Genomic DNA, 14,206 nt, shown 5'->3' with positions numbered 1-14,206 from the left:
AATATGAATTAAAAAACGTAATAAGTGCACTTGTACATCCTAGTGAAAAAGTTAAAATAAGTTGTCCATACATCCATAAATCCATACATACACATTGTAACAAACCAATGGGATTAAAAAAAAAAATTGTTCAAATAAAGTAAAACGTGAACAAAAGTTAATCTTAATCCAATACAACAATAATCAAAAATAAATATAATGCTTTAAGGGTTAAGGGTTTTACGCTGTGTCATGAATTTGCCAGTAACCCTTATGCCTGTATGTTGGGGGTAAAAGCTCTGGGCTGTATGCCCGTTGACATTGGATGCAGAGATATCCAAGACCACAGAAAAGCTCCTCAAAATGTACTACACAGATCAGAAAGACTGGGCACTTTAAAGTTTTACATTTGACTTTGAGGAGTGTAATTTTGCAGTTGGTAGTTGTAAATAGTAACCCAATCTGACTCATGATTTTGACAAAGTTAATATCTTTTACCTGAAATGTGTTGCTACTATTGCAGGCTAATACATTTGTTCACAATCAGGTTCATGTCAGTTTGTTAAGAATCGCTTCTCTCAAGATTTCACTGAAATGACAATAAATGTTCCAAACTACTTTGGATATTTTCAAGATTTCTTTTGCCTCGTATCTATAAGAGCCTCCTTTCCTCGAACAACCTTTAGTCATTTTCTCTCTTATTTTGAACATGGTCTGATTTATTGGTACAGCCAAAAAAAGCCCAACACTGCAATAATTACAACATTCCAAGAGGTCGTCCGCATCTCTTTAGTATGTGTGCTTTGTTTACACACTGAGTCCGTCAAGATGGCAACATTCAGTTTAAACTTTTTAAATCCCGGGCACATATATTTAAAGTAAGAGTCAGAAGATATCAGTAGAATATATATTTTCTCTAGCTGCTGCAGTGGTTGTTCCACCTGATGAGCAGTGACCAGACAAAGCACAGCAGCAACATGAGTGTTCGATAAGTGTGACACACACTCATTCTAACTACACTTGACCACTGCTTTCACCAAGTACAACCTCTCCCATTCAAGGTTTTTTTCTTCTGGTCTGCTGCAGAGTGTGTGTGTCTATCCGTTTCCTCCTTCATGAGTTCTGCAGTCGCACTCTCTCTGTATAGCCCGACATTGTTGCCCCAGGCCACTCTTTAACAAAGCCCTTTTCTTCTGCTATCACACTATAATCTCTCATTTTGCCTCCATGTGCGCCTGCTCCTATCTCTCTTGGACGTGTCTGTCTGTTTGCCTCACTGACTTCCTCTCTTTCACTGTCTCCATGATATCTCTTCCATCAGCTGACCGTCATGATGCGTGTCTGTTGGTTAACATTGCTGCTCGTGTATGTTTGTGAAGCACCCATAAAAGGAAAGTTGGTGGAAGATCCTCATTCTGTTGATTTAGCAAAACATGTCTCATTGGTTCATTTGAATGATTCAAGTTTGGTCAAAGCTGGTGGGTGTGTTTACTCTTGGCAGTAACTGAAGTAAAGAAACGGGCTTCCGTTGATCAGTTTGGTCGTGCTAATGTGGACAACATGAGCATGATTTTAGTACGAGTATAATCCACTGATTGTCATCAAAGCGTTGTGTAATGCTGCTTTAAGATCTTGTTTTTCACTGGGTCACTGGGTTTGTCTTTAAGGGGTGATGCTGGGTCTCAAAGCCAAACTGTGGATTGAATTGCGTTTGGTTTGTCCATGATTGTATTAAATATTGAAGTTCAGTTAGATATTGCATTCTGTTGAATGAATGTTTAGCCTTTTAACAAACATGGACAAGATCTGAAATGTTATCTTCCTGCGTACCTTATTTTGATAGCCCTGCTCAAGACAAACTAACTTTGGCTCATTTATGGCTTAAGCTATCTCTAAATCAAAGCTACTGAGTGAAAAGTATTATAAGAAAAGTGTGTCCTACCCTGTACTCTATATAACACAACAGTATATGGCATATTGACATTTTTTTAACTCTAGAAGTTGAAAAATGAGTGTTTATTGATTGGGTCATTCTCATCTGCATGTGAGGTGAAGAGACCGTAAAACGGATCCAGAACAGCATGAGTTATCGTCTTAAGAAATCCTTAAAGACAGTAGGTTCATTTCAATTCTGGAGAATGCCAATTAATTTTCAAACAGATTATTTTTTCTCATAAAGTGTGTGGTTGTAATAGCAACAGCCGCCTTTTCTCATCAGCCTCTGGTGTACACGCAGAGACCTGTAGCAATTATAGCAATTGAAGTACCACAGGGTGATCCTCTGCTGCTGGACCCTTTCACAGGAAGTCAAGTGGGTACAGTGTGTTTGAGTCGGGGTGTTTTTCGCTTGCACAGTGTAACTGTGTGGCACTCATGCGGGGCACTTGCGTGGCTAATTAAGCTTCCACCAGCCGACTGAGAGCATCAGTCACAAATGGAAAGACGGCAAAGAGACCTGCAAACAAGGATGAGTGTGTAACAAGCAGTTCATAATGTGTCAATCATTTTCTCCCAAGCCTGGAGACGACCTGTTCGTCAGTGATGGGACTGATTATGTGTTGAAGAGCTTCTGGTGGCAGCTTGTTTAAGCTGGTTTAGTGGCAGCTTCTCTGTTTGCTGCTGCTAGTACCTTCTTCACCTCACATAGGCTTCTTTCTTAACCCTCGGTTTTCTGAGCATTCCTATGGATTCTTCTGTGACGCAACGTCCAAATCAGATGGCAGCAGATGTTTGATGAAATACATTTGATCGACAATATCAGTAATACGTTGTGTACCTACCAATTGTCACATAACATACTTTAATGTCAGTGTGAGGTGTACAGTCAAGCCCTGCAACTACTTTCACGAGTGATGTCAACTGCCTCTGTTAGAAGGCAGAGCATATTACGAGAGGACTGAGACTTCACTTTTTATTTACGTTATCACAAACTAAAGAAATAACAGCTAACATTTCTGTGTGCGGCTTTGTGTGCGTATGTGTGTGCAGGCATAAATATGCTGATATAAAATACAAGTTCAGGTCAAATTAGCGTGGATCATTAAACCTTAAACAAATTAGGTAAGATCTATTCTAATCTTTGGAAATGTGTGTTTGGTAAAATGCATGTTTTAGCAAATATTTGATAAATAAACAGAGAGACTCGGCTAAAATTTTAAAAGGAAAAATAATGGATTGATCTTTATGTACCTTTATATCTTTGGAGTACCTGCTTATTACCTTCGTGAACCGTTTCTCGCTGAGACCATCACCATTACTAGCTGGGGCTAAGAAACAAATTAAATTAATTAATTTGTTTTATGGAAATGGAATACTTCTCTTTTTATTCCAAACCTTGACCTTAGGAGTCAGCAGCTAGTCAGAATTAAATATGGTGATACTGAGTCAGAGTGAACTTCCTGTCTCCTCCTCACCTCTGCTATCTTCAACAGCTGGCTGGGTTCAAGACAGCACTGCGTCCACGTCTCCCCCACTGCGAGGGGCTACCAAAGGCCACACACACAGCAGCTTGACTCACACAGGCACAGACCACAGACAGACACAAGGCTCTTGTGTGTGTTTGTGCGGCTGTTTGCATGTGTGTTACACTCTCTAAGCAGTGTTGTGAAGCGTAACCAGACTGTTCTGTCATGCGCCCACGCTGGTGTCTCAGAGCACACACACTCCAGATGACACGCACACACACACATTTCTGCTGTGGCTGTGTAATTAACCGGCGGAGGAGATGGTGAAGTCACATGTGGGGAGGAGAGGGAATCATCTGAGCCCGGGCCTACACCATAAACACACAGAGACACACACACACACAACACACACGCCTCAGCTTGCTCTGCGCGTGTCAGAGAATAGAAGAGAAAGGTGAGGAGAGAGAGGAGATGCCGGCTGGTCTTTTGAAATCTCTGTGTTTTTGTTGTGAGCTGCTGGCAGGCAGGTTGGAGGTGCAGAGAAGAGGGAGGAGGGGAGAGTGAGGGAGATGGGTGGGATGAATAATAAGATGTGTATAATCCCATGTGTGCAGAATAATATGCATGGTCATTTAAAGTCACAGGTGATTCTCTTGTCATAGATGAGTGTGATCTGACAGCAGTGAGGTCAAGTCGGGTGTTCTTTGCATTAACATAACATCAACTTCATTAGGCAGTAATTCCATTATAATTCTTGCGTATATGGTATTTTAAGTACTATGTTATCTCCTTCTTTCTGTTTTAAGCTTCTTTGACCATCAAAAAATCTTACCCCGATTAAAGATTTTGACCAATCACTGGTCTGTTCTGCGAGGAGGCCTGGTTAGGGGATGGCAGACCTTAAAAACCATTGAGTCATCAAATTATAAACCTTTTACCTTTTTGGCATCTTATGGAGTCTACTGACTCCTTTAAGAAACATCTTAAGACGTTTCTATTTGTTCAGGCTTTTCCTTGATTTTCTGGAACTCCTGTTTTGTTATCAGTTTTATCTTGACCTTTAAAGTATATACTTTATTGAATATTGTTTTGACTGTTTAAGCGCTTCGTGACCTTGGTTTGGAAAAGCACTATATAAATAAAAATTACTTACTTACTTACTTTCCACTTTAGATTTGTTTAGTCCACTAGTTTTGTCTTTTTTTTTTCTTTCCAATGATTCACTAGTGACATCGTCACCAAATGAATAGATTCTGTTGAACTCATTATGTCTTTGACGTCAATGTTAGCGCTGCTGTTTTGTACTTGTATATGCCTGTTCTTCTGTGTAAACACACATCAGGTCTTGTGAGGAGACAGCTCTGATGTCTGAACTCAAACAGACGTGGAACTTTAAGAGCAGGTTTGTCCTGTAGTTCCCTTTTGTGTACTCAGCATTTATACATTAAGTTGTGGTGGTTTAACTTGTAAGTCGTGTCAGCTCCAGAGGTTAAGCTTTCTGAATACTTAAAAAATAAATAGTATAAAAGTATTTTTTGGAAATGATGCCCTAAATACAATTATAATCTCAATGTTATATAAGTATATCTTCTATACATTTATATAATTACTATTGTTAGATTAAAAACTGGTTGATTATACTTTGAAATTTGTAGATGTATTATACCCAATAAAGTTGTTTACAAAAGACTACTATGAACTAAGGTAAAGGACAAAATGAGATTGAATAAATTGTAATAAAAAGATCTTGATTTAAACCAGTTCTACATACTCCCTGTAACCCGTGCTCTGACTATTATAAATGCATGTTTTCTTGGAGTTACATCACACATTAGTTTGACATCACTCAAACCCTCTACGTGAGCCAGGGTCTTGAAATGGGAAAGTGCATACTATTTTATAGATTTATTTGCTTATAACTTCACAACAAGTGACCAACACATTTAGGATCAGAGTTCATACCTTATTTCTAGGGCTGTTTTTCAGTTGACATTTAAGCTTGTTGCCAAGTCCTTGTTTTGTCATCTATTTGTAGCCGAATGTTAATCACACTTGAGCTCAGTAGTATTGGATTTTAGAAGGTAGCTTTAGCACAAGTCAAAATACATTTTTCGTTGAAATCCCTTCCATCCTCTTGAATTTGAAATATTTACGTTTTACACAGTCTCAACAATGGAGGAGAACTGGTATTTAATTCTCTATCAAATTAGTTTTTGAATACATTTCCGGGCCAATTATATGATTTTAAATCTTTGGTGGCCCACATAAATTGACACAGCAGGTTGGACTTGGCCGTTCTTTGTGGTGAATTATCCTGCAAGACAGTGTTATTAACGATGCTACACTTGTATGGGTAAAAAAGTTACTTTTAGCCTTCGATAACTTCCCGTGTTCAGCAGCCAGACACTCTTTTGACTGTGTTATCATCTGATCTCAGTGTAGTCCTGCAAGGTTAAGGCTGAAGTGTTTAGCTTTGACACTCTCAATAAGCATCCCAATGTCAGACTACAGAAGGATGGCTGCCCTTCATCTTCCTCCAGCATCTCTCCCTCCAAACTTGGCACGAACAGACCGGTGGCTGGATCAGATACATTTGCCGACAGCAAAGCACTGCTAGTTTTAACAAGATGATAGGCAAATCCTTTCCTGGTTAGAGATTAACCACTCGCCAGTGCTGCCTTTGCATTATCTCCCCACTAGCTGGGGAAAACGGGAGCCAAGAGGGTTTACCTCGAGTGAGGATGTGCAAGAAGTGGATTCATCTCTACATTCCATCCAGAAAATGGGAGTAACTGCTGGTGTCATTGTTTGATTACAGAAGTTTGTGATCAGCTCAGTTTCGAGTACGGTTTTTAGCATGTTTACTGTATGACATTAAACAGTCAATCTTGTGAGTGTGTGTTGAGAGACCTGTGTGTAGGTTGGTCTAATCTGCATTCTGTCTTCTTAGGGCTTTGTTTTGTTTCCCCTCAGGGCGTAACGGCATGAATTAGTGTCTTGCTCCAGAAAGCGAAACAATTGTCTAAAGAGGCGTTTGATCTGAAGATGAGTAGATACTCACCATTCTTGCTTTTTCATTTGGCATTAGGCATCTTCTAGGTACGTCTGATAGAATATGAATTTGCCATTTAAAAACGATCTCAAGTTGGGTTGCTGATGTGAGGATGGCCTTGATTATGTAGTAGACAGCGCCATCTGCTGGATGGGCTTCGTACTGGGCTCCAGATATTGTCGGTGATGTTCAGAAGTTTAGGCAGGTTGACTCATGTGGAAATTCGGATCTAGCCTTGCCTTGATGATGCTGTATATCTTCTTGAAACAAGTATTGTATTTATTCAACCTCGTGTTAGAAGCAGGAGCGCTTAACTCAAAATACAAATGTAACTTTTAACATAAGTAGTTTAATAATAGACTGAGCTAACTAGGAGATGCTAGATGAAAATGTTACACTCATTATGGTGTTCCTTGTGCCCCATTACACATAGCTTATCCTTTGAATCATTATTTTAAAATACAATGAAGCACTTGTTCCATATATTTTGCTGGTAGTACTTCCTGATGCAACAAAAAAGCATTCCTATTCACAACCTTGAAGTCATGTACAGTTATGGAGTAAGACCCACTGCAAGCAGTCAGTTGGTCTGAGCACATCAACACGGATGGATTTCGTCAAGTATAATGCCGCAGCTAGGCAATTTAATTTCAAGCGACCTGACAGAAAATCCTCTGCAAATGAGCCTTGACCAGTGTCTTCAACAAGAGTTACACAGCTGACTTTTGGTTAGGAAGTTACTTCCTAACTTTGACCAAGTTGGGAATGCATTGACCTCTGTAGACACCCACAATTACTGAGTTGCTACTGTTTTGGCTTCTTTCTGATGCTATATAAAACAATTGGCTGGTTTATATTCCAGTTTTGGAGGTGCGTACAGGTCAACCGTTAATGTCAATATCAGAGGGTGCACGTTTAGAAGGATCATGGGGCTTCTATCTGTGGTTCTGACTAGTTCAAGTGTTTTTGTCCACATCTGATAAATGAGGCTTGAAAAGAACACCAATGACGTGCATCGATTAGAGATGGTTTAAGCCTGATGTCTGTGCACAGAGAGGCAATGACAGAGAAGACAACAGAGAAATTCAGACATAGACTTGGTGTTGTGTTTTCACAGAGGAGCCCAAGCATGAGCTGATGAATAGAGAAGCTTTGTGGAGCCTTGGCCTTTGGCACAATGCAAGCCACCGTGTAACTGTGCCCGAGTGATCATTCCTCTCCGTCATCTCACTCGCTCACTTACCCCCAGTTGCAGTTCTGAGAAAAGAGATGACGGCTAGGAAGTGTGTAAAGAAACGACTCATGCACACCAACTCTTATGACGGCAGCAAAGACAGAAGTCAAACCAAATAGTTCTGCTTGTTTCCTCAGCACAACACCCCCAGACCACAACCACACTCAAGCCTCCTCCACCCTGATAATGAAGATTTGTCTGTGCGTGTGAGATAGCATTTCCATAAAACAATCATGAACACTTAATATCTCGCCAGCCACAGTTTACCACAACACATATTTATACACACACTTCATACATTTAATTTCAACTCAACTTCAAGAAATACCTCTTTATTATAAATACAGTATTATATTGTTTTAAACAAAAAATATCCATAACATGCACTCTATATATTTAATTTTATACTCGCTACTCATCAAGTAATAAATACAATAATAATTACTTCTTCAAATTGTATAAAACAACGCTTCAAATGAATCTGGTTTATAATGTTTGAATTCAGGTTTTGTGCTGAAGGACGGATTTAAGCTACAACAACTCTTCTTCACCTACTGTGTTTTGTACATTGGTGTTCCATAATCATTCTGCCTCCTACTGTCAGGATGAGCTCACTGCTATCAATTTGATTTCAAATGCAAAACAATATAATTATTAATGCTCAATCATTTTATTCAGAATTGGTATAAAATAATCCCAATTTGGGTGGTAGTGAGTGGCCTTTTAAGAGGTCAAAAAGTGCCTTGCTCTAAGGAAAACTCTAAAAAGCCTAGTTTCTTAACAGAACAGGAGTCACACATGCGGATGCGAGGAACTGGACGATCCTGACGAAGATGCATGTTCTGTAATGCCTTCACTCTCGTCTCAGCAACAGGGTCAGATGTGGTGACCGACCCACTCCGCCTCCCCCTTCTCTCTAGTCCCCTCCCCCTCCTCCGCTCGCCTTGGCAGGACATGCATGCCTCTGTGTGTTATCTACAAATGGCTAAGGAATTATAGGTTGAGGGGAGGGAGGGGGGGAGATCGAGGAGGGAGGGCTGGGGCAGGTGGGGTGGGGGTAGAAGGTTGGGGTCATGTGACATCGTAGCAGCTGCTAGCCTAAGAATTTCAGTTTTCTCACTTGGAGTGAGCGAGCCGGCGCAGGCAGGAGAGAGATAGTCGGCGTGTGTGGTGTGCTGCTTTGTTAGATAAGCTGTAAACGCTCTTTGTGAGCGCCAGAGACAGGAAGACGGGCGGGCAGGGAGGGATAGAGGGTGGATGGGTGAGAGGAGATAGACTGAGCCGGGGAGAAGCAGGAAGATGGTGTGTTTCCTGTCAGTAGCTGCCTGTGTGTGCTGGGCTGGGCTCAACATGAAGATGCAGCCATGGGGGATCCAGGCTGTTCCTCTCCTTTGTGCAGTAAGGAGCTACAAAACCGTCTGTTTTTATCTATGACGGGGGGGGGGGGGGGCACCGATCATGAACTACTGCCAGACCTCCGGATGTGTGTGTGTGTTTGTCAAGCTTTTCTCTCCGTCTCCGTGAGCTGTGTAAGAGTGTTGTGTCCCCAGAGTTGGTTCAGACTTTTTTGTTGTTGTTGTTAAGCAAGTGTTTGACATTGTGTGTTTGGTTTCACATGTTCTCTCACAGCACAGTGTGTATTGTTCAGAGAGTAGCCGCTGTTGAGTCCATTATTAATTGTGCGCCGGGTTCACTGGGAGTGCAGCGGGGGGGTTACTGGCAGGACGAGGCGAGAGGTTTAGGGAATGTTCTCCCTCTATGTTGTGTGGCTCGTGTCTTCTCTACACCGGGTCCGCCAGTCCTTCTCAAACTACTGCGTTTGTCTCACTCATGTAAAACACAAGGCTGCTTGTGGACGGATCACACACACGCCTCTGGTATTCAGGGATTCCTCTGGTGGTCTCACCTTTCATCACATTCTGAGGAAGCAAAGAAACACTTTTCACCTTTAAACGGCTCAGTTCATGAGAGTGCTCATAACATGCTGCCTTTTAAACACATGACGGAGAGAGTTTATCGCGCGTTGAAGTTGCTGTGTTTCCCCACTGTCCTGATTAGAGAAGGTTAGGTCCCCCAGCAGCTTTAATTGGATGAGGCACCATCTGTAGTTTTTTCTTTGCCATCGTGAAAAAGTGTCTCCCTCAGTAAAGCAGAAACACAAACGGCAGATTCTGTTGCTACACCATGAATTGGTAGTTGCTGCACGCTTTGAAGAGTCATCTTTGACCGTAGACCCCAGGCAGACGCTCCGCCAGACTAGCAGAGGAAGGGTGACCCTCTGACCTTTAACCTCTGACCTCAGCCATACAACTACAGGCCCTCTTCTCCACACTCCACAAATCCCCGTCCACACCAGCTGTTACAAACACTTACTCACCACCTCTGCTCCGAAAAGCTTAGCACTGACTTGCTGGGGACAAACTTTAGTCAGGATATTGTCCTTCGTGTTCTTCATATGATCTTCAACTGCTGCCCCTCTCCTCTGTCCATTTGTAGGCATGAGCCATGAGCCAAAGTCACCATCACTAGGAATGATCTCCACAGCGACGCGGACCACGGCGACGGTCAGCCCTCTCACCCCATCGCCACTAAACGGCTCAATCGTAGCCAATGGAAGTCCGGCAAACCAGTCGGCTCACTCTGGATTCGCCGCAGCTCTTCGTAAACTGGCAAAACAGGCGGAAGAACCACGAGGTAAAGCCTGTTTGAGAAATGTGACGAGAACTTTTGTTTCTGCTGCTGCTCTTGTGTTGGGTCATTGTGTGTGTGCGTGTGTGTAGTTGTGGTTTTAGACGTGGCCCATGGTTACAGGTGAACAACCATTGAAGTCTAGTCCTTAGGGGCGCCATGTTATGAGGGTGCGGACTGAAGTTGTGTTTGTGTGTGTGATATTCAGGGGATTGAATGACACAAAGTTGTGTAGCTCAGGAGTAAGAAGTTTCTCTTAACACCCTCATTTTAACCTATTCTCATACACAAAATTACAAATAGGTGTTACTTGTGGAACGTATGAAACTGTATATCACCATCCAATCCTTTTAACTTTTGACAGTGTGTCAGTCTCACTACAATCAACTTGTGTAACTTGATTAGTAACTTGATTAGTCAGAGCATCACTAACAAGTGAAATATATTGATTTAAAATGATCATATTCTTTGTATCATATCATTACAACATCTCCAATTGTTTTCTTAAAAGCTAAACAAATCAATGCTGTGCAGTCTGAGGAAAGGTTAGCATGTTGTTTGTGATGAATTTATCATGCTTCGGATATCTTTGTGCTTCTTTTAAGTAAGTAAGTAAGTAAGTCATTTTTATTTGTATTGCGCTTTTCCAGACCAGGGTCACAAAGCGCTTAAACAATCAAAACAATATTCAATAAAGTATATATTTTAAAAATCAAGATAAAACTGATAACACAACAGGAGTTCCAGAAAATCAGTTATTCTTTGGCTTTGAGCAGCTTTTTAACCTCCAATAATTTTCCAGCCAACAATTTCAGAAAATATGAAGCTTCTCAGATCATCATTAGTTAAAGCAATTTCCCAAGTCGGTGATACCTCCTCTTGTTTGCCAACCAACTAACCTTCTTTTTGTATTTCAAATTTTATTTTTGATTTAGTTCATAAAGTCAGTCATTGGCCAACAAGTCTTATGTAGTTCTTACTGCAAATGGAATGAGCTTCCGGAAATCAACGTCATAGTTCTTATTATCTCTCTCAAACACTTTTATTTAAATTCCATGTTTTAAATGGAAAATAGCCATTTCATGACTGATTCAGACTCAGAACTGTGTTATTTTATTAATTATAAACATTGAATATTTAACTTGTTAAAAGTATATATCTTTTTCTAAAATATTACAGCTGTAATAGCTGTTTATAGCTTGAATATTCCTCGATCACCTTTTCAAGCAAATGTAAGTGCAAGTCAACGTACACAACACAAGATATTAGCATATAATGGGGACCTGTTTTTTTTATTAATAGTCTGTGTTTGTGGGAAAATACATATGTTGCCATGGGCCTCACCTCCAGTGATCAGAGGGTCCTAATGACCTCAGCTGCTCACCCTTTGAGCAACGCTCCTAAATCAGATGCTCCCGTACGTCCTGGCTGTGTCTGCCCACAATGCCCCATGGCACTGTGGAGTCCAGAAAATGATTAATTGCTCAGACACAGAGGCAGAGCTCAACCCAAACCTCTTCTCACCTCTCCCCATTTGTCCTTTCCTCGTCAATCCAAGCTGCACGACAGCTTTCACTAGAAAGGCAGATTTGTCTGCCACTTCAGTCGAGCCTTGATGAGAAAATGTTTTCTGTGAATACCACTGTGGCAATTTTTTGAATCTTGAGTCGGTGAACAATAAGTTGAGTAAAAAGCCCCTTTTGTGTTTGTTAATGTTGGACATGTTGGTGAGTCAGCCACTGAGTTTCTGTCCAGCCCAAGAGTGGAGCCCTGACTGAGGCTTACACACCTTTTTGTCTGTATAGCCTGTATTTATAGGCAACACGCATTCAAACACGCCCACACACGCACACGGTCTTTGCAACTGTGTAAGACAACGTGATTCCTCAGCATGCTGTAGCCTGCTTCCTTTTTATTAGCTGCTTTGATGCAACTTCCAATTCAGGTAAGTTGTTCCGTGAGGCATCGTGACTCAGTGTCCCTGCCCGGAGGACATGTTTGAGAGCTGCTATCACTGCTACTGCAGGCTCCAAGAAGAAAATGCCTAGCTAGGAAACGTTCTAAAATGTTAGAGTTGTCCTTTATCTCCTGAAATACAGACAAGTCAATGAAGCATTACAAAATATAGGTTAGGTTAGGTAGAACTTTATTGATCCCTCAGGAAGTCTCCTTCGGGAAATTGTTTATACATTATCTTCTATGTGTTTTTGCACATGGTAGTGTCTCTCAAAGACTCGCATTAGTGTCTCCAGTACGAAGGGCTAGAAGGACCTGTTTGATACAAACCTCAATGGAGAAAAAGTACACAAACATTTTAGTAAAAACAATAATGATAATAATAACTACAACATGTATTTATATTCATCAGTGTCAACGTTCATTGTATTTGTACTGATAACATTCTTACATTAAATTACAAAACAGACAGAGCTCCATTGGGACCATTACTGCTTTTAAAACATCCCTTCAGGTGCCATCAGTAGTCCTTACAACATCTTGGAGAGATAAAAAGGAAAAACAATACACTGTAAACAAAAGGTAAAAATACAAGGGTATGTGTAGTAATACAATAAAAATGAATTGTAATTGTTCATAGATGTGTATTATGTAATTAATGAAAGAGACGTTTTATGTGGGTGGTGGCATAAAAGGTTCGGGCGCCACTGCTCCAGATACCTGTGGTACTTTTACCTGGTGACTGTGAGCAGCTCTGAGAGGAAAGGATGGATAACAAGTAGCAGAGTGTTGTTCCAGCTCTGACGCCAGCACACTACACTGGGCGTGGACGTACACCTAACACAGCACTCTCACACACCGTGTGTTTGCTGATGGCTGATTAATTAGGCAGATCTGGTTTAATCCGCTCTGCTGTGGTGTCTCCATTTGTGGACACACATGCCACCAGAATTTCAGGACTGTTGTTTGGACGAAGTGCTGTGCGTCCTCAGGTGTGAGCGAGGTGTCCAGGGAAAAAGGCGATCAACAGTTCTTGTGTGGCTGGAGGCTCGGCTTGTTTCTGGGAACATGCTGGGACAGTGAGACGGTGTGTCCGTGACCTCTCCATCTGGAGCTCACACACACAGTTGTTGCCTTGCTTTTCTTCAAGGCAAAAGCCTTCAGGCTTTGAGTGTTTGTGAAACACCCACAGCCGAGCTCACTTGGCCCTCAACTTTCTCAGTGATGGACTGCATACAGTACGTACAGTCAGCGGGGGCTTTGAGAGTTACTCCCCTTTTTTAATCTACCATCTTGCACTGGCTTCCTTTCCCTTGCTGGCACAGCAACACACACACACACACGCACACGCACACATTATGTGCGTCTCCCCTCCCCCCTCACACGATGCAGATTACAGGCTTTGTGTTGTCAATGCGTGGCCAACACTGTAGTAGCAGTAGCAGGTGTGTGCCGTGTTCATCTGCATCACTTGGTGTGTATGTGCATGCACATGTGAGTGCACGTGTCCATGCTTATGGTGCTGGGGCATATGGATGCAGGGTTGGCTGGGCAGCGCTATGCACACCAGGTGTGAAATGGACTGTTTAATTAAGTGCTGATGTTGTTGTAATGCATGCTGGGAGGATGGAGGAGGCAGTGGGGCGGGCAGGTTGGCGGTTGGAGAAGAGGACCTTCTGCCTGCGACGGTTGGGGCTGCCAGTGTTCAGAGACTTGGCAAGGGTGTTTCTCTCAAAGCCGACGTTCGATTGGACCGCGTTTCCCTGTCAAGTCTCTGTGCTCCAGAAGATGTTGCTGATGTTGAGCAATTCACACTAAATGTGACGTTAATAACCGATTTGACTGTTCGTAGTCACCACTCATGAGGCTCTAAAAAAAAAAATCGTGGGACCA

The 14,206-nt window shown here is 41.9% G+C and overlaps 1 protein-coding gene across 3 annotated transcripts in view; it reads left to right on the top strand.

Annotated features, from left to right (window-relative positions):
• The window catches only part of gse1b (Gse1 coiled-coil protein b), a 145,467-nt gene that overhangs the window by 114,921 nt on the left and 16,340 nt on the right, over window positions 1–14,206 (top strand). For all 3 annotated transcript variants that reach the window (XM_087792919.1, XM_087792918.1, XM_087792917.1), the window contains exon 3: window positions 10,166–10,363. In XM_087792919.1, coding sequence (XP_087649045.1) covers window positions 10,166–10,363 — 198 coding nt within the window. The remainder of the gene's footprint in view (window positions 1–10,165; window positions 10,364–14,206) is intronic.

The sequence above is a fragment of the Callionymus lyra genome, chromosome 6, assembly GCF_982586985.1.
Source record: "Callionymus lyra chromosome 6, fCalLyr1.hap1.1, whole genome shotgun sequence".
Taxonomy (NCBI): domain Eukaryota; kingdom Metazoa; phylum Chordata; class Actinopteri; order Syngnathiformes; family Callionymidae; genus Callionymus; species Callionymus lyra.
The sequence above is the reverse complement of the archived record's forward strand: the minus strand, read 5'-3'. Positions and strand labels throughout refer to the sequence as shown.